Consider the following 21,490-nt stretch of genomic DNA (forward strand, 5'->3'; position numbering starts at 1 on the left):
TGACCTCCGGCTTGGCGGTACTGGAGGAAGCAGCTGGTTTGTATCCGAGGAAGGAGAGAATCTTCTTAGAGTGCGGCTTGGCGGCCTTAATCAAGGACTTCCACTTCTCCTTGTGTATCCCCTTCGTTTCATCAGCTTTCGCCCAGTCGACGTTTTGCTGGCTCTCGGCAACTAGGGCTATGGTACCTTCAACTCCAATCTTTAAGTTTTCTTGCCGAAAATCCAGCCCAAGATCCTCCTCAGAAATGAAGTGCTTGGCAAGGTCGGAGAAGGTCTCTGGTTGTTTTTTGATTTGGGAAGAAGTAGGGGAAGAGGCGCGTAAATGCGGTCCGCGCATCGACAATAGTGCGGCGTGCCAGATCCCCACGAATTTCAAGGAGGGAGAGAGAGTCAAGAAGACGATCTTCCTCAGCTTCTTGAAGCTCAAAATCTTGACCCATTTTTCCTGCTGAAACCAAGATTGGGTTCATCAAAAATAAAGTGGAGAACCAATCTTAGGAGAAGCTCGAGAACAAGGATCAAAAGAACTTACTGACAAAGCCCCGATTTTGCGACTCCAGGCGGCGTATGATGGCCACTTCGCGCGCAATTTGAAGGGTCATTTTCTTCGCTCAGAGAAGTTTCAGCATGGTGGAGCCTTTTTCGAAGGTCTCCAACGGAGGCAGCGTCCTGTTCGGCCTTCTCGCGAGCTTTTTCACTTTGCTCCAGCTTGATGGCGAGATCATCGGCACGCTTGTTAGCTTTGTGTTGCGGTCAGAAACCCACCGGCGGGCAGCGACGGGCAACACAGTAGAGCCGGGAGGCTTCCAGGACTGCGGCTGGCCCTGGTCCCTCGAGCGACGGCCCGCAAAGCCTCGGCACGCACGTCCGATGCTGGTGCAAGGGTGTGCCACCTGACCTATACCTGGTCAGGAAGGTGATGGATTTGCTTCGCTTAGTTTCCTGCATGGCATACACGTAAACATTAAATACGAGCCTCGATCGGCTCTCAGGTTGTCCTGTGAATCGGCTCAAGGAGCCGATCCACCCATGATCCGTATGAGGTATACGATCACATGGTGGTCCTGCTTGATCAATATAAAGCTAAAACGACCTACGACGATTTAGGGTTTTCACCACATAATTGGAACATCCTACACGTGATTGAGCCTGGCAGCCACGCACGGTGATAATAAACCGACCCTAGATAAGGCCTAAAAACCAACGTGAAGTTGATCCCCGGAACATCTCATATAGGGCTAGCAAACTACACCCTACGTGCTACTGGATCCTTCAACCCGTTTGCAAGGCCTAACTATGCAGATATTAAACTAATCCTTGAATAACAAGGAGCAATCATAACGGATCGGATCTACTAAATAATGAATAAGCGAGGTGCCGCCCTTACACCTAAGATAGGCGTAAGGGCGGCTAGACGTCTAAGGGTTGCATGTACGAAAGCATGTGACACGATGAAACAATGCTAACCCTAACACATCTATGATAACTACGTTGCTCGCCATCAACAAGGCTTCAGTACGAGCAACGCATGAACAGCGAATAAACGCGTACTGCCTAGATCGCAAGATGCGATCTAGGCAGCATGATGCTTACCCGGAAGAAACCCTCGAAACAAGGGGCTGGCGATGCGCCTAGATTGGTTTGTGATGAACGTGATTGTTGTTTATTTCAGAAACCCTAGATACATATTTATAGTCCGTAGACTTTCTAACGTGGGAATAATCCCCACCGTGCACGAGCCAAATTCTATCTAATCGACACGTATCCTACTATATTTACAGATACACGGGCAAACTAGCCCAAACTTTGTATACAAGGCCGATTCATGTATTTCTTCCTAATATATTGTTCAAGCCCATCTTAATCGCGGCCCACCTCTGATCCGGTCAAATTCTGGTGATAACACATGCCCCCCTGGTTTTGGAAATGACAATTCCAAAATCACTCTGTTTTTTCTTCGTCGGGTCATGTCGTGGCAGAGCAGAACCGTCACAGTATCCTTCATCATGATACCTTGCCTTCTCAACTTCTCCGCATGATTTGACGGTTTTGGCACCACATCCTCGGGAACCGCTGCAGCATTGAATCATCTCCACTATATCGCCTCTATTTTAACCGCATCCTGCAGTTCACTTCCTCATCCCCTCCGCATTAGCACTCCAAAAGCCCTCCTCTGCCACCATGTCTTCTTCCTCCTCTGCCTCGTCGGGTCTTTCCTCCCAGTCCTCCCCCTCCCGCGAGCCGACGCCGGAGTGGGACCCGGAGGAGGCCCACGAGGCCCACATTCGCCACGCCATAGAAGACGGGGACGAGTCCAGTCACGACTTCTCCGTCTGGTCTGAGGACGACAAGTCCTCGACCGACGGGGAAAGTGACCTCCGCTTCCTTGCCGACGGGGAAACGGAGGAGGAGAGCGATGACGATCGCTTCTCCTGGGACGACTCCACCTCCTTCGAGGAGGAGGAGGAGGAGGAGGAGGAGGAGGAGGAGGAGGACGACACCTCCTCCGATGAGCCGCCGACCAAGCGCTTCTGCCCCTGGCCGGGGAACCTCAGCGACTTCGACAGCGACGACGACGCTGACGAGGAGGACGAGGACAACGAGGGCCCTGCCGGCGGCCGCGGCAGCAGCGACGACGAACCAGCCGGGAGTAGCGCCGACAGCGGCGACGACGGCGACGACGAGGGCAGCGACGGCCCATAGATAGGACCCTTAGCATAGGATCAGTAGTAGAAGATGGGGCGATGTATCCCCTAGTACTTCCTTTTGAGAGCAATCAGCTCTTTATGTAAAGAATCCCGTTATCAATGAAGAATTTCCTTTAATTTGATTTTGCCGATTTCCTTTATGCTAATTTAGCCGATTTCCCCTCATACTGATTTTGCCGATTGTCAACTTGGTCAATGCTCAATGAGCCGATGGCAACGCATCGGTCCCTCACAATCTATCCTTCATCTCTTCGACTGATGACTTTGAGATCTGGTGGACAATGTGGAAGACCCATGCCTTCAGGAGAGACCTTGGACCGTTGCTGAAAACAACTTAACGCTGAAGCTGATACTTCTGCAGAACAGGTGCCACTTGCTCGCAAATCTCCTTGCAATAGTTTCCAGTGATGCTTTATAACCCTGCTCTGTTTCTTTGCAGCAACAAGATGGCCCAGAGCCTATCAATGATGATGGATCCCCCTTCAAATTCCTCCCACCAACTCCAGTGGTCCTCTTCTGCAAGAACTCACCACCTTTTAAAAAGGTTGGGATGCAGAGCCAGCCGATTCCAATAAAATCGGCTCCCAAGAGTAAAGACTCTCCAGGGCCAGCTGCCCCCCGAGCCTCCGTCAGGGCGAGAACAGTAGTGAGAAAAGTAGCTGCCAGGAAAACTTTGAAAGGCAAAAACCCTGCGCCAGCTCCAGAAAGCTTATATGTAAGTTGTTCTATACGCCATCTTGTTCCATTCATCCTTCTAGGCTTTTATAGCATGCCAGTGTCCATTAATCCTGCTCTTGCAGACCTCTACTGAAGACAATACCAGCGAGGAGACGCAGTCCAGCCGACGAGGCTCAAGCTCGGGCACCTCTGAGGACACCACCACACAAAAACAGCCAGATGTGCCACCATCGGCTTCCAAGAAAAGGTCAGCCCCTGAACCTGCTGCCCTTCAAACTCCCAACAAAACAGGGCAAGGAAGCTTACGCACAAAGAGTCAATGCACCAAGAGGGCTCGGAAGGATCAGCAAACCCCTTCCTCGAACCAAGAAGCTTCAAATGTAACGGCTCTCCAACTCCTCCTAGCTTAGTTCTTGTGCTTTGCTGCCCAGATCGGCTCACCATCTTTTTTGCAGACTGATGAAACTTCCAGTGCGGATGTCGAGGAAGTTCTGATGCCCTCCGCAACTCTGGAGGTAACAACCTCTAAAGGTGACATCAACCAAGTTGCCACCTTGGCCAAACCCCAGGCAGAGACGCCACAGCCGATTGCTTCGTCATCGGCTGTTCCCATGGTCATAGGAGAGGTATGCTCCCTTTGTTGGGCTTGCCCTTACCCTGATCTGCAGACTTATACTGTTTGTCAGGGCTGTGATCTCTCAGGCTTGCTGTCGTTCGACCCTGAATCTATCGAGCCGGCCCACTCCACAGCACGTGATGAACCGAGCCCTAGCGTCATCGCTGACAAACTCTAATGCCTCAAAGCTCTGCTTTCTTCACCCATTAGTCGAAAACTCTGAGGAGGTGAAGAACACTCTTGAAGAAATCCAGCCTCACGTCCCAGTGACGCTGCAGTTGAAGCTCTGGCCAGTCGTGACGTTGTCTGCCTTCAGGTCAGGGGTGCAGTTGGCTCGTCAGAGAATCGACTTACGCCACACCCAACTCCCGCTTGAACAAGCAACTGGTGACAGGCAAGGATGATGACGACAAGGCCGAGATCGCAGAGGTGGATCACGCCCGTGCTGGTGTACTCCGCGCCTTAGTCCTTCAGTAGGGCCTGTGTATGCTGGTAATTCTAGAGTCGATGGCTGTGCATCGGCTTTTTATTCTAGAGTCGATGGCTGTACATCGGCTGTGCTTTGTATGTACATTTTTTTTACTGGCCGATTTTTCTATCGGCCCCCAATCTTTCACTGCCCATGTATCGCACATGTTCATTGCACATGTTCATCTGATTAGGTGCCCCCCCCGAGCCGAATCTGTCAGGGAACTGCAGATATCGGCTCTGTAGTTAGCCAAGGCACTGTACTTGAACATCGGCTCCGTCAGGACCAATGTTGACCTTTTCCAGCTCATCAGCCGACGTAAACACGTACCCCGCTTTCCGCCGCCCGTTAGATCGACGTTGAACACGGGTAGAACGTATGGTGAGGATAATTTTGGCCGATTGCTGGAATCGGCCTCCATGTTGATCGAATTGCTCAATGAAGGTTTACATCTTGGTCTTGCTTCAGTATAACTATGTGACATGCTTGAGACGAGATTATCCCTTTTTATTTCTTGGGGCCGATCACAAGGATCGGCCTTGCCATGTTCGTCCACCGATTTTGCTCTTGTTGCATGGACAGGCCGGTGGATAAGACCAGCCTCACCCCGTTTCTCGTCACGTCGATGCGCTCGCAGTCGTCCAAAGTGATGCCTGAAAGTGGCTCTTGGCCTGCCGTCTCCCAAACGTTCATGCCAGCCGTTGAAATCTTGGCTGAGTCATCTGCGTGGACGACCTCTACTTCATCTCCATCCCACTGTATTAAACATTGGTGCATCGTGGATGGAATGCAACGATTGGCGTGGATCCAATCTCTTCCTAGCGAGGACAGCATAGGTGCTCTTGCCGTCGACAATAAAGAACGTCGTAGGGATGGTTTTTCTTCCTACGGTCGGATCCACGTTCGTAACACCTTGCGCTTCGGATGCTTGGCCGTTGAAATCGCTCGGTGTAACGTTGGTCTTGATCAGATCCGAGCTAGAGCGTCCCAACCGTCGTAGCATGGAGTATGGCATAATGTTGATCGCCGCTCCGGTGTCCACCAGCATCTTGTTGACAGGCTGCCCATTGATATAACCTCGTAGGTACAGGGCCTTCAGGTGTCTGTAGCTTCTTTCTCGTGGCTTCTCAAAGACAACTGGGCGTGGGCCGCAGTCAAGTTGTGCCACAAGTGCTTCGTCTAATCCTGGAGCACTAAACTCCGCTGGAAGGATGAACACCATGTTTGTGCCAGCCGATGTCTCATCATCGGCTTTCCTTTGTTTGGGACGCCACTCTTTCTTTTGTGGTCGACCTTCTTCATCCAGAGTTCGCTGAATTTTCGCGGCCAGATCAGGCCGTGCCTTCCTTAACGTGTGCAGGTATAACCTTTCAGCTTACTCCAAACCACGTAGCCGCTGAACCCTACGCTTTTGGGAACGGCTGAGTCCATCAGGGCACCACCTTGGCCAGTGGTACTTATCTTCTTCTTCTTCATCGTCGTCGTCTAACTCCTCGAGATCTTCCACCTGAGAGGACTCGACGTACTTGTTCCGAGATGGGAGCAGCCCTAGACGTTTGAATACGGACACGTCACCCGCATCCTTCTTCTTCTGTCTACATTCTGGGCAGTTGCCGATTGTAGGCAATCGGCTCATTCCTGAATCCCAGCAGTGTCTGAAGAAGGGACAGTCCCAGTGCCTATCCACGTCGTCTTGCTCTCTTGGCTTCTCCTTGGCATGGCGCTCATATCTCTCCTCGTCGCGATCATGCCGACGATCTCTCCTGGCGTCTCTGCTGGCCAGACGATCTCTTTCGTCATCGTCGTCATATCGCCGGTGTTGGTCGTATTTACTCACGTATTTGTTGAGGAGGTGATCAGAGAGAGGTCGCTGATATCGTACGTTCTTCACTTCTCCCTCTGTGACGTAGCGCTTGCCATCGTGCCGGAGCCGGTCGCGTGGAACGACTTCCTCTTTGTCTTTGTTATGAGAGCAGCTGCCCTCGTCTCTGTCCTTACCAGAGTGGTGCCCAGGTTCTACCATGTTGATGCTGAACGAGGAACCTGGCTGGCACCTTCCAGGGTAAGTGCACTCCACCATGTTAACGGCGGGGAAGGGGTGCGTGTCGACTTTCATGGCGTACTGGCTAAAAATTAGACGCCCTTGTTCTATCGCCATTTGGATCTGCTGACGCCACACCCTGCAGTCGTTGGTGGTATGGGTGAACGTGTTATGCCACTTGCATTATGGCTTCCCGTTCAGCTCCCGTGCCGTGGGGATTTTGTGGCCTTCGGGTAACTTTAGTCGCTTCTCCTTAAGTAAGAGGTCGAAAATTTGCTCAGGTTTGGTCACGTCGAATTCAAACCCTCTTGGAGGACCTTGTGGCTTAACCCACTTGCGGGACACGGGGCTTGCCCCCGAGTCCATTCAGCCACCGCTACCTCTTGATCTCCCGCAGAGCCTTCATCTTCATCTGCCTCAACCAGGACCACCGCACGCTTGAATTTATCCTGGTACACCTCTGGGTGGCGCTGTTCATATAATGACAGCTTCTGCACCATATGCGCTAGTGAAGGGTAGTCTTCTTGGGAGGCCACGTCCTTGATTGGTGATGCAAGACCCACCACCGCCAACTCGACTGCTTCTTTTTCAGTCACACGAGCCGAATAGCATCGGTTCCTAATGGTCCTGAAGCGCTGGATGTATCTCGACACCGTTTCTCCGCGCTTCGTCGCACTTGTGCTAGATCGGCAATGCCAGGCTCGGAAGCCTCCGAGTGATACCGCATGTGGAACTGTTCTTCCAACCGCTTCCAAGTCCGGATTGAGTCTCGGTGGCAGCGATGTGTACCACCCGAAAGCCGATCTCGTGAGGGATTGTGCGAAGAACCTCACACGTAGTTCATCCGATGCTGAGATCGTGCCCAGCTGCGCCAAATATCGGCTCACATGCTCGATTGAGCTGGAGCCATCTGACCCACTAAACTTGGAGAATTCGGGGAGCCGATATTTGGGTGGTAGTGGGATCAAATCGTACTCGTTAGGGTACGGCTTGGAATAGCCGATTGCTCTCCTTTTCGGCACCATGCCGAACTGGTCTCTCAAGATTGTACTGATCTGATCCGCGGTGCTGGCTGCAGGAGTCGAACTCTGAAGATTCGCTGGAGTGGCATACTTAGCCAGCCACGCTTGCTTCTCAAGCTCTGAGCCAACTGCAGGAGTTGAGCTCTGAAGGTTCGTCGGAGTGGCATACTTAGCTAGCCACGTCTGCTTCTCAAGATTTGTTCCAGAAGTTCCTCCTGCTGTTCTAGAAGTCCCTGCTGTTGCAGTCTGGTTCGAGAGCGCCCAATTACTGCAGTCTGGCACATATGTGCACGTGTATCCGTGAGGGATCTCCTTAGGCGCCTCATACAAGAACTGGTAATCACTAGGGTCACCACCGATCTTGCAGACGACGTATGCCGGTGAACTCGGCACTTCTGGTGCTGCCAACGCAAACGGCAGCGGTGGTCGGGACTGGAGTGGTATCTCTCCTTGGTGAGTCCCCAGAGCTGGTCCTGACGGAGAATACTGATGGCTCATGATTTCCTGGATCACCCGAAGGGCGACACGCTCCAAAGTGTTCACCAGGCTCTCAGAATGGCGGTGCAGCGAATGAGCTACCATGAAATTAATCTCCTGACGCAGAGACCTGGTGCGTTCTTCTGAAGGGGTAGACAGGTCCACTCCATCGAGCGCGCCTTCAGGCGAGAACCCTTTCCACCTGATGCCGTGTGAGCGGGTCCTCTGGAAAGAGCCGATGAGGTCGGCTTCGAGGATAGCTTTGACCTCGTCATACTTCTTCTTGAGCTCCTCAGTCAGTTCTTCGTACATGACCGGAGTACCTTCCGCCATCTCAGATGTAGATGGCGATGCAGTTGATGTCGAAGATTGTCCCACCGGGCGTGCCAAAATGTGTTGCGGTCAGAAACCCACCGGCGGGCAGCGACGGGCAACACAGTAGAGCCGGGAGGCTTCCAGGACTGCGGCTGGCCCTGGTCCCTCGAGCGACGGCCCGCAAAGCCTCGGCACGTATGTCCGATGCTGGTGCAAGGGCGTGCCACCTGACCTATACCTGGTCAGGAAGGTGATGGATTTTCTTCGCTTAGTTTCCTGCATGGCATACACGTAAACATTAAATACGAGCCTCGATCGGATCTCGAGTTGTCTCGTGAATCGGCTCAAGGAGCCGATCCACCCATGATCCGTATGAGGTATACGATCACATGGTGGTCCCGCTTGATCAATATAAAGCTAAAACGACCTACGATGATTTAGGGTTTTCACCACATAATCGGAACATCCTACACGTGATTGAGCTCGGCAGCCACGCACGGTGATAATAAACCGACCCTAGATAAGGCCTAAAAACCAACGTGAAGTTGATCCCCAGAACATCTCATCTAGGGCTAGCAAACTACACCCTACGTGCTACTGGATCCTTCAACCCGTTTGCAAGGCCTAACTATGCAGATATTAAACTAATCCTTGAATAACAAGGAGCAATCATAACGGATCGGATCTACTAAATAATGAACAAGCGAGGTGCCGCCCTTACACCTAAGATAGGCGTAAGGGCGGCTAGACGTCTAAGGGTTGCATGTACGAAAGCATGTGACACGATGAAACAATGCTAACCCTAACACATCTATGATAACTACGTTGCTCGCCATCAACAAGGCTTCAGTACGAGCAACGCATGAACAACGAATAAACGCGTACTGCCTGGATCGCAAGATGCGATCTAGGCATCATGATGCTTACCCGGAAGAAACCCTCGAAACAAGGGGCTGGCGATGCGCCTAGATTGGTTTGTGATGAACGTGATTGTTGTTTATTTCAGAAACCCTAGATACATATTTATAGTCCGTAGACTTTCTAACGTGGGAATAATCCCCACCGTGCACGAGCCAAATTCTATCTAACCGACACGTATCCTACTATATTTACAGATACACGGGCAAACTAGCCCAAACTTTGTATACAAGGCCGATTCATGTATTTCTTCCAAATATATTCTTCAAGCCCATCTTAATCGCGGCCCACCTCTGATCCGGTCAAATTCTGGTGATAACACTTTGGCGAGAGCCTCTAGCGGAAGGAAACAAGGCAGGAGTGCTAAGATAAGGACAACACTATAGTTTACTCGATGAAAAATAAAGACGATAGAGAGGTGTACCTTTCAAACTTTCAACAGTGTCACGGTACCCAATAAATTGAGTACCGAGACTAATGAAGTGCTTCATCAGAGGCTGTAGAAAGAAAGACGATAGAAAGGTTCAGAGCGGAGAAAACTCGACAAGCAATGCAAAATAGCAGCAAGGGTTCTTACATCATCCAAGGGAGGCGTCGTCGAACTCCCGGTCAAATTGTGTTTCTCGCCAAGTTCAATCCTCGCTCTCTTTGGCGAAGGGGCTCGGGGGCTGCCGACAGGAGTCGACGTTTCCAAGTCTTGGTGAGGAGGAGTTGAGGTTTCCTCCGTTGCTCGACGAGCTTCCGAGAGAACTAAAGTTTGTGACGTGCTTGTTGGAGCAGTCACATTGGCGGGTGGTTCTTCTTCTTCTTCTTCGCCACTATCCGCAAAGATACAATGAGAATATTTACAAGCAATATATAAAAAGAAAAGCGGAGGCATACTAGTTTACGAGCTGATGATGGCATCCTCATAAAGACAGAAGGCAACCTCTTCCTCGGGAGAAGTTTTTTCGGCACGTGATCCACCGGGTTTGGAGGTGCCGGAATCTTCCACGTCAGCCCTCTTCCTCTTGTTCTTTGGGGAAGCAGCGGAAGGGAGAGAGGGCACTGATTCGGAAGCTTCGGATTCAGTATCTCTTTCGGAGGACGTCGCGGATTTGTGGTATCCTGCGACTTCACTCTCAGGGCGAGAAGAACCCTGCGAATCGTCGGTAACGACGGCTCGTTCGTCGACCTCCCCACCTTCAAGTAGGGGAGGCAGGGAGGATAACACTTGATGTTTCTGAAGAATAAAAATTTGCACCAACGGAAAGTTAAGCAAGACAGCAGTCGAAAAAATATAAATTCGAGAACATAATTTACGCAATATAACAATCGAAAAAACATAACTTCGAGAGGACAAGTCATCTACCTTGGGGAGGGGGTTGGTGCCGCTGTACGGCTCTACGCGACAAGAGGTTGGAATGGTGTCTTTCTTGCTTAGAGACGAAATGCGTCGGACAAGCTTCTCCAAATCCTTCACCGAAAGATCCTTGGATACGCGGTCCGCGTCTTTTTCGCCAGCATACATCCAGAGGGGGTTTTTGCGAGCCTGCAGATGCTGCACCCTAATCCTAAGGAAATATGCAGTGATCTGAATACCCGACAATTCCTTGCCACGGGTATTCTGAAGCTCATGGATGCGCTTCATCAGCGCATCTGTCGCTATTTTCTCTTCTTCGGTAGCTTCAGCATCCCATGATCGGCATCGAAGGATTTTGGCGCTACCGTCAAAAGGCGCGATATTGTAATCCTGTGAGTTGTTGTACTCCTCGCGGATGTATAGCCATCTTCTGCGCCACCCTTAGACAGAATCAGGGAATTTGACATTGAAATACTCGACATCAGGACGGACGCAGATAACAACACCACCTACATTGTAGGTGATGTTGTGGGAGCTATTGCGGCGAACAAGAAAGATGCGTTTCCACAGGCCCCAATTTGAAGGAGTCCCGAGAAAGCATTCACATAGGGTGATGAAGATGGAAATATGGAGGATAGAATTGAGGGTCAGCTGGTGTAGCTGCAGCCCATAAACAAAGAGTAATCCACGGAGGAATTCGTGGATAGGAGTGGACAGGCCACGGATGAGGTGGTCAATGAAAATTACCCGGTATCCGATGCGGGGCGTCGGGAAGCTTTCTTCACCGAGGAAGATCAGCGTCTCGTCCTTCTTCGTCAGCCCGAGCTTCTTCAGCAGGTTCATGTCCTAGTTCGAGATCTTGGATCTCTCCCACTCAGAGATTTCCAAATCTTCCGTCGCCATGCTAGTTTCTGGAGTGGTATGCCTTGTGAGCCTCGCCCGCGGTGGCATCAGCGTAAGCGCTGGAGAGATTGAGGAAGAGCACGGGCGCAGGAGCTTGTTGGTTGCAATGGAAGCTTTGGAGAGAGAAACGATAGGAGCGCGGCATAGTGAAGGGGATTATTGAGGAAGACGATGGTTATTTATAGCGAGCCACTAACCCGCTGTGCCGTTGGATGATGGAGAAATGGATCCAATGCCTTACACGTGTTTCCATGGGTAAAAAGGACATTTTACTGCGAAGTAACTAGACAGGCGCTACAACGCGCGTGCCAGAGAAAGCGGAGAACGTGTGTCCCCACCTGTGTAATGTGTCACGCGACGCAGTATTAAGGGCCCACGGGTCAGTGACAGGACAGGACCCGCACCTTCCCAATACAGCGATCGTGGCTATCGTTAGTGGATGTCACTATGAAGAAAATTTGGGCTGCAGTGCTTGGAGGTTTGGCGACAGAGAAGTATTATTGGTAATTTCGGGAGCTTTTGATCAAATACATGTTTTTGCTCAAATGCTCGGGGGCTACTTTTATAAGGAGTTTGATATGAAGATGATTCAAAAATACAAACATGAGCCTACAGCCAAGTATAAATACTCGCCTGTAGCCTCGAGGGTTACTCCCATTGGGAGCACTGGTCGGCACCCGATAAAGATGGAAATACTAAAAAGGTGAGCCTACAACCAAGTACAAGCACTTGGTTGTAGCCTCGGGGGCTACTCCCATCGGGAACGCTGTTCGCGTACCCGAAGAAATTGAAGAAGTCATTGAGAGCATATTTCGAGTTATGATATAACTCTTCATATACTCCCATCGGGAGGACAAGGTAAAAAAATATATGTCATCATATGACTCGAACAAATGTGCTATTCCAACAGCCGAAAAAGGCACTCGACAATATATTCTCAGAGCGCCTCAGTCGCGATTTAATCTCTGAATGCCGCAATACTTTGCGAAGGTAAGACCCCAGGATCCGTCCTGCGCAGTGTGGCATCACACCCGAATGCGCTCTGCTACTTTTTCCGTATCAACAGATGCGAAGAAAAATCCTAACGGACGCGTTAGGTACCCGATAAAACATGACTGGAATTCGGCATATGGTAAGACCTTAAGCGGCACATGTCGAATTACGCCAGTATACCGAGATCATGTCCAGGGACTTGATCTTGAAGTAGGTATTTGCGGGATTACCACGAGAGCAGTTAACTGGTACCTGATCCGTCAGATGAACCAGCCCCAATTACCGTTATCCCTATACAATATATGATTGTCTTATAAAAGTCATTTAGTAACTCGAAGAAATCAGGTGTTAATTGTAATGATGGAGATTTTCCCTGATTCTTCGATTCAAGCAAAATCTCGGGGGCTACTGACATAGCCATCCCCAATGGGCCTGCCGAAGATGGTACCCGGGGTTTACTGAAGACCCACGACCCGAAGTTTATGAAGCCCGGAAGCCCAATTAAGAGATAGTTTGGAAAGATAGAGTTGTATTAGGAATAATGACTTGTAACTGTTACGGGACGAACTCAAAGATCCCGGTCTTTGTAACTTGTACATCACGAAACCCTCGGCTCCGCCTCCTATATATGGGGGAGTCGAGGGAGAAAGAGGGCATCGATTTCATTGTTAACGTAACCCTAGTTTTTTAGCAGTCGAGTACTTTTCCGGCTCAACCCTCGAGATCTATTTGCCCTCTACTTCCCTGAAAACCCTAGTCTACAATCCGTAGGCATTGACAAGTCAATACCTTGTCACTAATAGCATCCAGTTTAACCTTATTTCATTCTAGTAGCTCTTCCATACTCTTTTTACAATTCAAGGTGGTGTTCTCATTATTAATGCAAAAAATGAAATTCTATATGAAGACGCTCCAAGTTTAAACGACAATCTTATGTTGCTCAAAAAACAAAGTTTAGACGTTTGCAAACCAAGAGTTTAATAGGTCAAGTGGGGTGCTTTGGGCATCCCCAATATTATTGTTTTTACCATTCTTAGATAGCTCATAGTGTGGTGTTCCTGTCGAAAAACTTCAACATAAAACTTTCTCTCATTTCTTTTCTATGTAGTGGCATTAGTGGTACAAATATATGATGCAAGCTGCCATGAAATCCTTTAGCGAAATTTTATTTGACGTGTCTAGAAAGTACATTTCATGGTCTACATTCACTAAATCTGGACCAACTCAAAAAGAATTAAATTGGAACTTAAAGGTATGCACAATACAAAAAAGGACAGAATCCGTCAAGAAAAACAGCAGCAACTAAACGTAATTTATTTGACCACTTGTTCACGTAAGGAATTTTAGGAAATTTTTGTGCTTATAGAACATAAAAAGATAAAACTATATGCGAAAAAATGAGTTCAATCGGAGCTACAGAACAAAAACAAGAATTTTATGGTAAAAAGTGTTCTGTAGAAAACTACATCTCCAAATGTTGATACAACTTTTATATATCCAAAATGGGTTAAACTTGGTACTTTGTTACGACATCAGAAAACAATTAAAACTAACACTTTATTACTGTAACAAAACATTGAAAGCAAAACAAACATAAAAACAACCGGGTTGTCTCCCGTAGAGCTTGCTACAAGAAAGGATGCATATCTACTTGAGCGGCTCACAATAGAATTACAGAGTTTATAAGACTTTGAATAATGCCTGGATAGTGATTTGGATGTTTATAAGAGTACTTTGCGCAAAACAGAACTCATGTTTGTACTGTTGAAACTTAGTAATATATATTTATTGTGATTAACAACGGGCCAAACATATTTTGCAATGGCATGCTATTGTTAACACATCTTGGAGATATTCAATATGGAGACGAGAGGGAACATATGCGAAGCAGAGAGCAAAGGTCTCCATGTGCATGAGACACTGGTACAGGCACTGTTAGTGACATAATTGTATTGAGTATTTGTACAGCATACAATATGTCATCTACAGAATTATGTGGCGTTCAAATCATGTACAGACATGAGATGGAGGAGTTGCAACCACACAAAAAAAATGTGAATGTGCCTTTATACTATTCCATCGCGTTTGAAGAAAAACATAAATAAAACAATTTTAAATAGCCACATATCATGAGATACTGTTTCTACAGTTTAAATCTCTGTTGTGATGGAAATCGTAACTGTTTCAGTTTACTTTGAACAGTGCGGGGCTATAGGGAATCTCTGAATGACACTGGAGTCTAGTGCATTTCCTGTCTTTCATATTTAATTGAAGGAAATAAAATAGCTATATATCTCACAATTTTGCTAGTTCTAACTTGCCCACTTCTTTTCCATAAATTCAAATCACCCCAAATTACACATTACTGACCATGCATATAATTAACTCATATAGAAAATATGTGTTCCATTAGGCCCAAATTAAGTAGCGCACTCATATACTATGTATATTACAAGTGTTTTCTGCATTGCGTCAATTAATTTAGTCTGGAGGTACTTGTTTTACCTTAAATATTTTTTTTATTTTGTCAAAATATGTTATATATGGAACGACATGGGACGAGCATGGTTGCGTGCTGAAGAAAATTCAATATATGCACTGTAAATTAATAATTGTTTGAATGCACAGCAAGTTTATCAAGTGTGGTCCGTACTCTGTTGACACACAAACCCGAGTGATATACCCGCTCTCATATTGAAGTTCTATCACATATGCTGCAGTACTAGAATACATGGTCACAATGTTCAGAGCAACACAAGTGTGGCAGCTTGTTTTGTTCAGATAGCAGCAAGCTTTAACAGGTTCGGTTTGTTGAAAATTTCAGGCAAAAACGATTCATCGGTTTCCGCGACAGGAAACCAACGGAAAACGAGAGAAAATGCAGGTTGGAGCTCATAGAACCAGAACGTATTAGCACTACAGAGTACCTAGCAAAAGAAAGCAACATATATATATATAATACAGCTCCAGGCTCAAACCCACGATTAAACGGTAGAAAACCAACCAAATACTAGACACTTTAAAGTGCAGCCATCAAATTCCGGTACGTGTAGCTTTATATTCAAAGTCCGTCTGCTCCATTAAAATTTTACAGATTTCATAAATTCCCCATCATACATAAGGAAATTTGAAGTAAACTGAAGTACTGAACTCTATTCACAATGCATGCTTGATTGAAACCTGGTTAACTTCAGCTCGAATTTAAAACCTCCATGGGACTTTTCTCAAAGCTTGATTGAAACCGTACATGTGGCAGATGCCACTTGGCAGCCGGCGGTTTTAATTAACAGTTCTCGGTCTCCCCGAAAAAGAAATGAAATAAACTTCAACAGTCAACACAAACATGCCTACATCTCAAAAAAAAAAAAAAACACAAACATAAACATGCCTATAGGCTATAGCTAGTCAAGAAATAAGCCAGCTGGTACTAATAGGAGATCAATCATACAGTGAAAGTAAGCAAAACAGCTCTCACGTTTCACGGACCACATCCATGAATAATACTCCATGAACTATCGGCCGATCAATATATGGTGTCTCATAGAGTGCAAGAAAACTGAGGTCTTGACATTGACGAAGTGATCACATTCGTCTTGTTGTGGACAGGGATGTCGCCTCCTAGTGAAAGAATATTTCGCCTTCTATGAGACACCAAAGTGTGAAACCTAGGATTTAAACTCTGCTAGGTTGGGGTTGCCACTGCCCTCCCAAGTATTAACCATCCAACCATAGGTTGAACTCAATTAAATCACATGTTTAGTTAGCATTTTGTCGCCTTATATTGAACATGACATACTATTTACTGCACATGACTGTCGATCAACTATGGTATAAAAAACAATAGTCCGATGTGCAATAATGCCTTACATTCATCCAGATGTCCAAAACGACTAATCATATAGTATTTACACTATATACCAGCGGCTCTACCGCACCATGGGTGCCACAAATTTACCTATATGTGATTTTAATCTACTTTTCTTGATATAAGATAGTATTAGACTGTTTGAAGATTACTTTTGGTATGATCAGAAGGTATGGACCCATCTCTTTGAATTATTAGCTAGGGGACCCCTTAAGTTATCTATTGTAAATGGTTTGTAGTTTTTAGTTTTTGACAAACTTTTCACATACTGCATAGAATATGGGACACTGAGAATTAGAGGGTCCCCTAAGTCTCGACCCACCGACTTTCAAAGTCTCAGTCGATTCAGAGAAGTGAACTCTAGTATGATGAAAAGTGCAACCTGCGCCTTTTTATGTAGTTGCGGTTTATATCTGTCACTAAACTTTTTTGAGAACTGTATCGCACACAAGTGAAATTTTAGTCTTGCCGCGCGGCCTGATCTGAGCCACACGATCTTAGATGGGTAATTGGATGGCAATTTCTGATTTTTCCAGAAAGAAAAGGCAAAGTTGTCGGACCCACCACTACTTTTACCATGGCAACTCTTGTGGGCTATCAGGACGTGCTATGCGGGTCCAATTTTTTTTCCTTCTCCGTAACGGTTAAGGCAAAATAAAATCTCAGTCGATTGAGATTTAACAAAACCTAGAAATAAATTGTGTGAGTGTAAAGCATGGGTCCTGCCCGTAAAATCCTAAACCCATCATGATCGACGTTTTGTGCATTTCCTGTGACTCGATTATCTAAAAAAAATCAGATCGACATGTCACCTTGAAGAAAATGCAAGTGCAATCTCTGTGGCCATTCATTCGATTCCACGCTTAGATTCGCCTTGTCGAACACCACGCGCTCTCCTGCCTATCGTCCAAAGCATGCTACAGTCACTAAAAGCTGCATAAAGGAGACATGCATGTAAAAACACGGGCAACTGCTGAATCGCCATGCTGCGCGCATAGCGTTCAGCACTGCATCATACTACTATATCATGCATCCAGGAGCAATGAATCTCTCTACACGCATTGACAATTAAGATGAACATTGACTACTTTTTGAGAAACCATGAGCATTTGACTACTGGTTTGAAGATATTAGCAACAGTCGTTGTTGCACTTGCCAATCATGCGACAAGATCGAAGAATCCACATCAAATACCATGAAATTCTTGGCCATGCATGCATACTCGATCATATGTCGATCCTTTCAATTCCTAGAGATACAGTGCTACATCATCATATGCGTCGATCGGATCTCAAACCACAAATTTAATTCGACAGCACACATCGATTGAGCTTGAGGAAGACGATGGAGATATCTGTGACAGGAAGGACGAGCTAGACTGACACGGCCGGAGCTGTTGATGACAATCACGGGAAGCCATTGGGGAAGTACAAGGTGGAGGGGCTCGCGCGGCCGTTGTTGTTTCCTTTATTCCTAGCCTCGCCAGCCACCGACGGCGCTGCCATCTCCTGGCCCTGGTACATGAGCGTGGAGTTCATGGTGAGGCTCACCAGGCTGTCGTCGGCGTCAGCACGAGCAAAATTCCCGCCGTCGCTTCCACCAGCACCGCCGCCATCGCCACCCCCGCCGTCGTCGCGCGTTGTTACCATGACCGCTGACTGCACGAGCTCAAGGCACAGCCTGAGCTTGTTGGGCTCAATGTGGGTGAGCCCCGGCACGGCGCCCTTGAAGAGGAACTCCGAGGTGAGTCCCCGGAGCACGTCCAGCGGGGTGACGCCGTCGAGCGTCCTGGCATTGGGGTCAGCATGGTGGTCGAGGAGCACAGATACCATGTCGGGCGACACCATCTCCGCAGCCAGGTGTAGCGGGGTCTTCCCCGTCGGGCCAGCGCGGGAGTTGACGTCGGCGGCGCCCAGCTCGAGGAGCGCCTTGACGACGTCGCGGTTGCAGTTCTGCACGGCGTAGTGCACGGCCAGCGCGTCGTCGAGGTCGAGCCCCTCGCCCATGACCATGAGCTTGACGAGCTCGATGTCGGCCGCGTCGAGGGCACGCCGCATGCGCCGGATCTTGTGGTCGCGGTCGGCGGCGGAGGACGGCGCGTTGTTGATGGGCAGGTAGTGGTGGGTGAGGAAGGGCGAGCGCGGCGCGGAGGCGCCCCCTCCGGAGTTGAGCGGCGACTTGGCGCGGATCTCCTCGATCTTGGCGACGACGTCGATGGGGAGGTGCTTGGCGAGGAGGTCGGCGGAGAGGCCTGAGCGCGCGACGAGGTGGGAGCAGGTGGCCCAGAGCTCCTGCATCTCGAACTTGCGAGACGCCATGAGGACCTTCATCACGTCGTCCACGGACGCCTCCTTCACCATGCTCTCCAATTGCTTCTGCATCAAATCAATTCTCCCAACCGATGAGATTCATTAAACCAGAGCAAAACTAACAAAATTGTCATCAAGAAGTGCACTGTTTAGTCGGAATTATGCAGCACAGTAGCAATGCATGCATCATAACAGCAAAAAGATGTACTTGCACAAACAATGGCATGACATGCTGTACACCGGCCGGCGCAATTGTTGGAAATGATGCTGCTGCTGCGTGCGTACACTCTACTGGATCGATGTCCAAGAAGAAACCCTAGCGCAACGCAAGCGCTAGCAGTGAGTGGGTGGAGACGGATGTGATGTGAGGGAAGGGACAGACACAAACGAGGGCGTGAAAAGACCCTTCCTAGTAAAGATGAGTCAGAGGGAGGAGCTCCATGACAAGTGACGCATGACAGTAGCAGCAGACCAGCACCAGCACCAGCAGAGATGAAAAAAGCAAACGAGACTGTGAGAGACTAGAGACGACTCCGTCCTATCACTCGTCCGGTACACAGCGCCGAGCGAGGGGAAAAATTGTTAGAAAATGGGCAGGAGGACGACTGACGAGGGATGTGAGTGCACTGGAATCTGCAGCGGCAGCTGCCTGCAGCTCTGCCGATGCAGTGAGTGAGTGAATCAATCGATCGGAAAGGCAAAGGGGGGCAACCTAGTAGGGATCTAGTCAGGGAGAGCTGATCCGGCCTGGAGCAGCATCGGCGCAGACGCCCATGGATTCCCCTTGATTCTTCTGACTAGCTGCTGCTAGCTTGCATGCTGCCATGCTAATGTCACACAGAAAGAAGTTCCTCCAATCATGGCAGGCCTAACGACCATCAACCTTAATGCGTCGACGACTGGAGATCGAGTTAGCATATGCTTGCAGATCCCAAGAAAAAAGAAGGGGGGTGCATATGGATGGATGCAAATTGGAATGATAGAAGCAGTAGCATGGTTTTTTGTTCCCCCACCTGGACCAGCAGGGCGAGCTGCTCGACGCCGAAGGAGCGCGCGGCGGCGAGGGTGTCGAGGGCCAGGTCGACGGCGGCGCCACAGCGGGTGTGCCAGCATCCTCTCGCACCGCAGCCTGGGAGCGGCCCGCTCTTGGGCGCCGCCACAGAAGCTTGGCCGCTGTAAAGGAACTGCAGCACCAGCACCAGAACCTCGTAGCGGATGGAGCTGACGGGGATGACGAGCTCCGGCGCGGCCGGGGCGCCCCCGCTGCCGCCACCGCCGCCACGTGAGCCTCCGCCTCCGCCTCCCGCTCCTGCCGAGGTGGGCCAGTTGAGCGGCGGCGGTGGCGGCTGGTGGCTGGGGTCGAGGCCGCAGAAGAGCTTCCTGAAGAAGAGGCTCCTGGCGGCGAGCACGCAGCGGTGCGCGTGCACGAGGCGGCCCTCGACGCTGAAGGCCACGTCGCTGAAGGCCTGGCCGTTGATGAGCAGGTTGAGGTAGTCGAGCGACAGCGACTTGAGCGAGTCCTCGGAGCTCATGATCTCATGTAGCGCTAGTGCTAAATTGAAAAAGATCCCGGCTTTTGCACGGGATTTGGAAGGATTTGGATGTGTGAGGGAAGGGGAAAGCAGCAGCAGCCGGAGGGAGCTCGGGACGACTGTGGGGAAGGGGAGGAGAGGAGGAAGACGGAAAGGTTAGGGGAGCGGCTGGCTAGCTATCAATCCCCTTTGCTCTACAGCGACACTGCAGCTCCGCTCTTCTGTGGCTCCCCTCCCTCCCTCCGTCGAGCTGAGAGCGATGTGCACTGTTTGATTTCTCGCGCTACAGTGTCGTGGGTGGTGTGGTGTACAGTCGCCCGCACTGTGTGCTCGCTGATGGATGGGGGCCGCGCCGGCTGCACGGGAGGGTAGGTCCCACATGCCAGTGGCGGTACTAGCTCCGGTGCTTCGTGTAGCTTCTGTGTATGTGTGTCTGGGACTCTGGGTAGTGTGGTACCGGATGACTGTGGCGCACGTTAGGTTTTCGTGTGTATGGTAAAAGTGAGGCGGGTGAAAAAAGTCGAGTTTCTGATTGGTAGGTTCGTTGGCCATCCACAGATCTCGATCAAATGGACATGTATCTCATATAGAGGGAAGACAAATAATGATAACTTTTATGCACGTTGGCTTTTTATTTTTAATGTAATTATAGAAAGTCTAAATCTAAGAGCATCTCCAACAGGCGCGCTATATCGCGGCGCGCTAAAACCAAGAATCCGCGCGCGGTAAACAGATATGGCGCGCTGTGCCGTTTTTTCCTCCGCCGGGCGCGGCAAAATACAGCGCGTGCGCGCGCAGGAAAAATGGTCCTCCGCCAGGCGCCGCAAAATACAGCGCGCGCGGGCGCGGAAAACAGATTTCTAGTCTATTTTGCATTCACAATTCATGAAAGAAATGACACAATTCATGAAATAAATGACACAAAGTGCAACAACATCACATAGTTCAACAAGGACACACAAAATGACGTAGTTCAACAATGACACACGACATATGGTTCAAATGGACAAAGTGAAACAATGCATATCACAAATGCATATCACACTTCCGCATTTTCCAAGTCAACACCTTCTTCTTCGTCCTCGTCATCTTGGGTTGAAGGAGGAATAGTAGCATTCATGGAAGACACGAAGCCTCCCGGTGGTGCTCCCATACTCCCGTACACACCACTCACGGAGCCTCCCATGGTCCCTCCAAACACTCCTCCATAGCTTGATCCTCCCATGCCGGCCATGCCTCCATAGCCTCCCATGCCGGCCATACCTCCCATGGAGGGCATGGGCATGCTTCCCATGCCGGCCA

General features: G+C 49.2%; 1 protein-coding gene across 3 annotated transcripts; it reads right to left on the reverse strand.

Annotated features, from left to right (window-relative positions):
• Positions 1-17,664: 17,664 nt before the first annotated feature.
• Positions 17,665-20,317, reverse strand: LOC124658005 (BTB/POZ domain and ankyrin repeat-containing protein NH5.2). 3 transcript variants are annotated; one of them, XM_047196459.1, is made up of 3 exons: positions 19,992-20,317; positions 19,670-19,919; positions 17,665-18,722 (listed from the first exon to the last, which is right to left on the reverse strand). In XM_047196459.1, exons 1-3 carry the CDS (start codon positions 20,186-20,188, stop codon positions 17,754-17,756), a joined length of 1,416 nt encoding a protein of 471 aa, XP_047052415.1. In that variant the 5' UTR covers positions 20,189-20,317; the 3' UTR covers positions 17,665-17,753. The 3 variants fall into 3 exon arrangements, with proteins under 3 accessions (XP_047052415.1, XP_047052414.1, XP_047052413.1); XM_047196458.1 differs by having other exon boundaries at positions 19,670-20,317; XM_047196457.1 differs by having other exon boundaries at positions 17,665-18,738; positions 19,650-20,317.
• Positions 20,318-21,490: the final 1,173 nt, after the last annotated feature.

This window comes from Lolium rigidum, chromosome 5, assembly GCF_022539505.1.
Source record: "Lolium rigidum isolate FL_2022 chromosome 5, APGP_CSIRO_Lrig_0.1, whole genome shotgun sequence".
Lineage (NCBI taxonomy): Eukaryota > Viridiplantae > Streptophyta > Magnoliopsida > Poales > Poaceae > Lolium > Lolium rigidum.